The sequence below is a fragment of the Solanum dulcamara genome, chromosome 2 (genome assembly GCF_947179165.1).
Source record: "Solanum dulcamara chromosome 2, daSolDulc1.2, whole genome shotgun sequence".
NCBI lineage: Eukaryota > Viridiplantae > Streptophyta > Magnoliopsida > Solanales > Solanaceae > Solanum > Solanum dulcamara.
In genome coordinates this window covers 28,392,471-28,400,535 of record NC_077238.1, presented here as the reverse complement: position 1 = coordinate 28,400,535, position 8,065 = coordinate 28,392,471, and the positions used below count along the sequence as shown (strand labels likewise).

At 34.9% G+C, this 8,065-nt stretch overlaps 1 protein-coding gene across 1 annotated transcript; it reads right to left on the bottom strand.

Annotated features, from left to right (window-relative positions):
• Positions 1-5,113: 5,113 nt before the first annotated feature.
• LOC129880479 (strigolactone esterase D14) lies at positions 5,114-7,820 on the bottom strand. Its single transcript, XM_055954523.1, has 2 exons — positions 7,257-7,820; positions 5,114-5,840 (listed from the first exon to the last, which is right to left on the bottom strand). The coding sequence occupies exons 1-2, from the start codon at positions 7,628-7,630 to the stop codon at positions 5,411-5,413; spliced, it is 804 nt and encodes a 267-aa protein (XP_055810498.1). The 5' UTR covers positions 7,631-7,820; the 3' UTR covers positions 5,114-5,410.
• Positions 7,821-8,065: the final 245 nt, after the last annotated feature.

The following is an 8,065-nucleotide window of genomic DNA, read 5'->3' as shown; positions in this document are numbered from 1 at the left end:
AAAAAATCCCAAAAGTAGTTCAAGCTTAACTCTCAAACTCGAAAATGTGCATAATATAAAAATAAACCTAAGAAATGTATTTATAGACAACTAATTCTAATTAAACATGAACTTGGAAGAAACAGGAAACTTTAAGTCGATTGGGTTCTACGACTCGCTTCTATGAATCGTCTTCAAGTTGGTGAGTTGTAGACCCAAGTCGTAACACAACTTCCTTCACTGATGCATTTATATTCTTCACAAACAACTTCTACGATTCATAATCAACATGATGACTCGTACACTTTACTAGTAGATTAGGTCCTACTTTAAACTACTATAATCTCTTCTACCGATTGACTTTACGACACGTCATCATTTGGAAGAGTTATAGACTTGACTCGTAATTTTAACTCTGCCTTATTTCTTCTCTATCATTTTGACGACTGCCACCTACGAATTATAGATATTTTAACGACTCATAGGTTCGCTATGTAGACTCCAAAATTCCTATACTCGGTGCGTTGTTTCTTCGTTTAATCCTACTTAATTTCATACAAAAAAACACAAATGACATCAAATCTACTAACAAATGCCTAAAAGACATGCAATTTCTTAAATTTAAATTATTAAAAGTACTGTAAATCCAAGGTACATCAGCTTCCTATTTTAGGATAGGGTCTATGACTCGTGGATTTTCCCCTAGGCCGTATAACCTCCCGTCAAAGTTTCCTTCGGTCTGAATTTCCCTTAAGCTCGGTGGTGTGGTGTACGGACCATCCTACAGTCGGTAGAACCTACCATGGGCCGTAGAACCTTCCGTCAATTAGTTCATCCCCAATTTCTCAAAAGCCCTCTTTACGGGGCGATCTACAGTCCGTAGACTTCTTTATTGACATAGAACAACCATTCTTAACTCAAAAATTTCCCTTTTTCATAGAACTTTCCACTAAAGCTTTCTAGGGACCGTATAAACTAGTACGGTTCGTACATGGCTCCATTTAATTTTGCAACAACAACCCTTTCCTAAGATTTTTCTTTTGTTAGGCTTTTTGACTTTCAGGGTCTTATAATTAATGTTAGATTAAGTCCAATTCGAAGATGTATGTTCCCAAAGGAGAGATATTATAATAATCTGGGAAAGTTTAAAAGTCGAACAAAAGGAAATTTTACAGAAATAGAACTAGTGTAGGCTTCTATGAGCCGACCTATGGGCTGTACAAAGACCTACAAGTCATAGGAATGTAGTCGTAGAAAGCCTGTATAGTTGAGAAAAATTGGGAAAATTTTAGGAGTTGATGAACTAGCCCACAAGATGGGTTGTTGAAGGTATGACGAGCTGTAGATAGGGCTCGTAGGTAAGATTCTAAGATTTTAAAATTTACTAAGTGTCAGGTCATTTGACGAGAGGGATATACGGACCATACAAAGTCCTGTGGTCCATAGATCGGGGTCGCAGGAAGACTCAGGACAAATTTCAAATTTCTATAGCTTGAGTTTTTGTACATGACTTCGACGAACAGGTTCTATGACTCGTAGGATAAGTTCGTGGATGAAACTTCAGAAATATGGAATTTGGAATCCGATTCAAGGAACCGTAGGTCACTCCGGCAACTTTTAATTTAGAGGTATTTTGGATATTTCCCATTCTTTTATTACCTAAGCTACATCATTTTGGACTATTTTGGACGTCCTATAACTACCCAAACCCTTCAAACTTTATCCATTCCCTCTCTTTCTTGATAAAATTCCCTAAGGCACTCAAAGGTTTTCTCTTAAGGATTTTCTTCTCAATCAAGCTAGGGTTCCAAGTTAAACCTCCATTGCTTTTTGGGATTTGTTATCATGGTATGTGGAAATTCACCAATGGATTTCTTTCTAACATTGGGTCCAGAAAGATCTCTATCTCCAAAGTTCTATTTCACATAAATCCATTAGGGTTTATGTTAAATCTTCATGGGTCCATTTTATTATGATTCAATTGATGTTATTTTACTTTATTATGCATGATTTGACTAAAATACATAAGTTATAGTTGATTATATATAGGCCCATGCATTATGCTTTGAATTTCACTTATGAACAATGAACTATGATCATAAATTTTGATAAAGGATTTATGCATGTTTTATGAAAATGTTGAAATATGTTTAAAGGATGATTTTGAGTAAGTACCAATGATTTGTGAAAACAAGTTCTCACAACATGAAAGAAATCATGATTTAGATGCTTAGAAAGGTAAGTGTATATATGAACTACTTTTATGGATCATGATTTTGGAAGGAGCTACTCTTATACGGTTTTTATGATGTGGATTGGTATTTGATTATTGTCTTTCCTAATGTTATGTTTTTATAATTGACTTTATTTATTCCATTGGAATTTGATTTAGCACCGAGAGCACTTTGAGGTGGAGTCTTGGTAAGGGAGTCTCTAGTAGCAACCTCTTGTCCCAAACTGCGTGCTCCCGTAGGTTGTCACAAGTGACTTAGCTAGTGGATCCACAATAACATTAAAGAAATGATACAAAGTCCACCTTGAAAAGTAGCATCTCTTTTTTTGGTATAGGAGTTACATCGAATTCCATATAATAGCTCATACGGTATTAATATCGTTTAAGGTTAATATCCCACAAAAAGAACCATGTTTTTCCTTAAAACTTTTCACTATGTATTTTAGTAGTGCATTGACCTTATCTTATGGTTTATTATTTACTTTTAAGCCCTTAAAGCATTTTTGGTCATGCATTTCATTTTAATGCTCACTATGATTTCTTATTTACCCTATGCATATTTCTCACATACTCAATACATTTCATGTAATAATGCATACTTCTGCCGACATTGTCTCATAATGTAGTTTCTGATGCTACTCATCATCCTCGTCGCTAGTACAGGTTATTGTTGACACTACACTTCGTGGTAAGTTCTCATGTTTTGAGGGCGCAACTATGATGGTTTCTTATGCCTTTTTCGTGACTTTTAGACTTAGATTATTTGGGTGAGGTAGGGTTTGTCTTATGCCCTTGTCTATGACTAGTAGAGGCGATGTCAGACATAACATGTTTTCGTATTCATAGATACTATCTAAGATTTCTTTTATATTGAGATTGATAGACTCTAGACTTATCTTCCGCATTCTGTTTCATTATGCATGTGTTGTTTATTCTTAAGTCATGCTCAAGATAAGATGCTTGTTAAAGGTCTTTCATAATCTTATTCGTCGTGTCACATCTCGGTCCGAACTTAGATCATGATATTTTCATTTGGTTATTTCACATACTGTACACTTCATATATCGACGCCCTTCAACGTTGTATCATTTTATGATATAAATTTAGGTACTCATGATCGACCGCAGATACATTATTAGGATCACTTTTTATCTAGCATTAATGAGATTTCCTTAATTTCGGAGGGCTCCAGTTTATCTAGAGTTTTTAGTAATCATCAGTTGTTGCTAGTAGGTTTTTTATTTGAAAAGTTATGGTATGATAGCAGACTGTCTACAACAACAACAACAACAACAACCCAATGAAATCCCACATCGTGGGGTCTGGGAAGGGTAAAGTGTACGCAGACCTGACTCTTACCAATGTAGGACGGCTGTTTTCGAAAGACCCTCGGCTCAATAAAAAGCATAGGAAGAAAGGTCAGACAAGAATATTAAAAGTAGAAAAGTAGATAACGGAAGAGTTCCAAACAATAGTATAATCAAAGAACCAAACAAAAGAAAACATAGTAGATATCGTCAAATAATAACATAAATACCATAATAAGGTAACATAACATACATAACATAAATAACATAAACCAGAGTACAAGAAATCATAGTACGTTAATACGCCTACGGATAAGGGGGAATAATGCCACTATGTACTAGCCTTCTATCCTGATGTGTGTCCTCTACACCCTCCTATCTAAGGTCATGTCCTTGGTAAGTAGTAAATGCGCCATGTCCTGTCTGATCACCTCTCTCCAATATTTCTTTGGCCTACCCCTACCTCTTCTGAAACCATCCATGGCCAACCTCTCACATCTCCGCACTGGTGCCTCTAGGACTCTCCTCTTCACATGCTCAAACCATCTCAGTCGTATTTCACGCATCTTGTCTTCCACCGGGGCCACTCCTACCTTGTCTTGAATAACCTCATTTCTAATTCTGTCGCTCTTGGTATGCCCACACATCCATCTCAATATTCTCATCTCGACAACTTTCATCTTTTGCATGTGGGAGACCTTAACTGGCCAACATTCTGCCCCATATAACATAGCTGGTCTAACCACCAATTTGTAGAACTTGCCCTTAAGTTGTGGTGGGACCTTCTTGTCACATAACACACCGGAGGCGAGCCTCTATTTCATCCATCTTGCCCCAATACGATGTGTGACATCCTCGTCGATCTCCCTGCTGCCTTGCATGATAGAACCAAGGTACTTAAAATTACTTCTCTTTTGGATGGCTTGGTCCCCGAGCCTAACTTCCGCGCCAACCTCTTGAGGAGTCTCACTGAACTGGCACTTTAGGTACTTTGTCTTGGTCCTACTCAATTTAAACCCTTTAGACTCCAAGGTGTGTCTCCAATCTTCCAACTTAGCGTTAACTCCGCTTTGAGTCTCATCGATGAGGACTATGTCGTCCGCAAAAAACATACACCATGGCACCTCACCTTGAATTTGTCGCGTCAATACATCCATCACCAAGGCAAACAGAAACGGACTAAGAGCTGATCCTTCATGCAATCCCATCACAACTGGAAAGTGTTCTGAATAGCAGACTGTCTCTCTTGTGTAATTGGTGGTGCTTCCATTAGTAATCTTTTCAAGGTATTGTCCTTATGTTGAAAATCCCGCTCTTATATCGCTTGAAAGAAACTAGCACGGATGTCAGATACCATTAGAAGTGAAATATAAAGAGTTGTACGGACAGATTTGTTTAAGAAAAAGGTGCAAACTTTGACTTGTGGTTCACCATCTCAATGGATCTTAATATAAATTAAATAATTAAGATGAACAATTTTGTCTAATATATTAATGGTATAGTTATTCATGCATGATTTATAAATAAGACGACGCAAAACAACAATTTTATTTTACTGGAGGAAAATGAGACCTAAAAAATTAAACACCAAACAATAGAACAAGTTTTTATCCTTCTCACAAATGCCAATCATTTGCAACCAAATTGACAAACTATGCATTCAAAACACTATTAGCCCAAACTGTGACATGACAACCATACAAATCATCCTAACAAAAGACCAAGGTAGTATCATCTTTTGTCCAATAAAGGTCATGGATACAAGATTACTAGTGCATTATTCCACAACGTAACTGATCATAGTTCTTTTCTTTTTAACCTTAATTCATCTTTTCTTTCATTACAAGAAATTAATTATTTTTTAAAAAAACTGGAAGATAATATTTTTCTTCTAAGAAGTTAAGACTCTGTGAATTACATTAAGGAATTCTTCATGAGCAGTGAGCTGGGGGAAATGGCCTCGAGTGTTGATGATCTCAATCGTGGATTCTCCCTTGATAGTGTTGTGCATGAAGATAGGAACTGAGTTTGGAACAGCAAAATCAACCTTGGTCTGGATTATGGTACAAGGGGTAATAACCTTGTCAAGAATTCCTCTATAATCACTGAGGAAAACACTTTTGGCCAAAGGTAATGCAACTTCAACTCCCATTCTTTTCAAGCATTTATCAAATTTCTCAACAGAAGGAGGATCACTTGGATCCACAGCTATACGAGCAAAGTTTGAACTCCAAACTTCATAGTTTTCCTCAATGTTTCGAAACATCTCTTCCATCTCTGGTATGTTGAAACCTCCCTCGTAATCTTCCAAGTTAATGAACCTGTACGTACCCGGATTCAAAATTAAAAGGAAAATTCTTTTCTCAAGACACACGGAATTAATTAAGGACCATTCAAAGAAAGGATAAACCTTATCTTTTTACGGTTTCGTTTAGGAGAAAGACATATATCATAACTTTAAAAATATAATCAATTTAATGTTAAAAAATTAAAAATTAAACCAATAAATGTTTTATTTGGAAATCGTTTCCGACCTAAAGCACATTTTATTCATATTCCGAAAATGTTACAAGATGGTTAGGAGAGTAGACGGGGCATTCACAGATCCCTAATTGAGCAACTTCTTTTGTTGAGTATGATATTATTCTTTTTAATAGAATAACTTTCGGATTTTTTCAAATTAAACAAAGATGGGTAGAATCATTATATTTTTGGGACTGAGATGAAAAGCTTAATTAAGGCAGATAAATCGAAGGGGAATAGCCGGGAGATCAAAAAGCTGATCAGGAGTTGAGAGCGTAAAAGAAATCAAAAAATGATTTTAAGAAAATAAAAATAATTAAATAATGTGGTACGACATTACCCAATAAAATTACATGTTTGTGTAAAAATTGTTTCCACTAGTATATTAGTTAAACATTTATTTTAAAAGTGAAAAGAGTATCATATACGCTTCAATTTTATTATTTAGAGTTGATAGATCTCTCGTTATAAAAGTGGTTTATATATATCCTTATTATTATACAAAGGATTCATATATAATAAATATACCCGTGTACTTTGTAGAAGGATGATATATACCCTTATATGTGAGCCACTTTTGTAACGGAAGAGTATATGTGATGAGTCACTTTTGTAACGATAAGGATATATATAAATCATTTTTATAACAAAGGTATACCAATTTTAAATGACAAAGTTGACGAGTATATAGATTTTTTCCCATTTTAAAAAATTGATACATATTTTATAAGAGTTTATATATAGCAATTAAAGAAAGAGAAAAAAAGAGACTTTTGACACGTACTAAAATTAAAATACAATTACAATTTATGATATTTCTTTAGCAACAAAAGTATATAATAAGAGTAAAATAAAAAGTTAAAAATTAAATAACTTTCAAATGCATTATATTAATCATTCTTTTTTTCCAATTAACTAAAAGAAAGATATCATCAAAAATAAAACAAGGAATAGAAATGGGCAGTAAGATAAGAAGGTCCAAATTTATTTGCTATAGATGCGTTCACAGCAAACCAAGGAGGAAGTGGAGAATCTACTAATAGAATAATGGTCTTCGTTTCTCTATTAAACTCTGTACCAAGTGACAAATAAAAAGAAATAAAGGGAGTATCTGTTATTAATTAACTTAAGAAGTAAGAAACATGTGAAATAAGAAATTGAAGTGTGGAAGAAGTAGAGAGTTGATATTAGTGAGATAAGAAAATAAGTATGACCTGGGAGAAGATGAAACAAGGATGAGCCTTTTGAAGAGAGTGGGTCTTTTGATAGAAGCAATGCAACCAATGATGCCAGACATGGAATGACCAACAAATATAGAGGATTCCAACTTCATTTCATCGGCAAGAGCTATCAAGTCGTCAGCAAAAGCTTCATGGGAGGAGTACTTTTCAACATCAAAATGATCTTTTAATACAGCACCAGAAAAGCTCCAGTCAAACAACACAATCTTGTAAGCCTCGCACAGTTTCGGCAATATTTTATCCCAAACTGACTGGTCTCCTCCATATCCATGTGCCAGAATTATCGTTTCTTTTCCTGACCCTACCATTTTTCCATTCATATTTCTCCACAAATCCATTATCACCATCTTCCTTGCGAAGAATTATGTGTGTGTGTATATATATAATGCTGCTTTTGATATTCTAGTCCCTTGTTTTCTTATATTATAGAGAGAGAGTAGAGGAAGAGGTTTATTGGCCGGCCAAGGCCAAACAAGACCTATATATAATGTCACTATCTATGCAACGTACATCTCTCTACACTTATGTATTTATTTGTACTTTTACAAGCGTACTGAATAGTGGGTGCGGCCGGCTCTTTGATATAGACGTCATTGATTATATTATATTATAAGTGAGTAGTAGGTAAATATGACATTATATTATAGCTTATCGCTAAATGAATTTGTATTTATATATAATCATAAATGCTTTCATTATATATATATATAGAAAAACATAGTTACAAGACCAATGTACGTTTAAGTGGAAACAAACGGAGGTACGACCTTCATATGATCTGA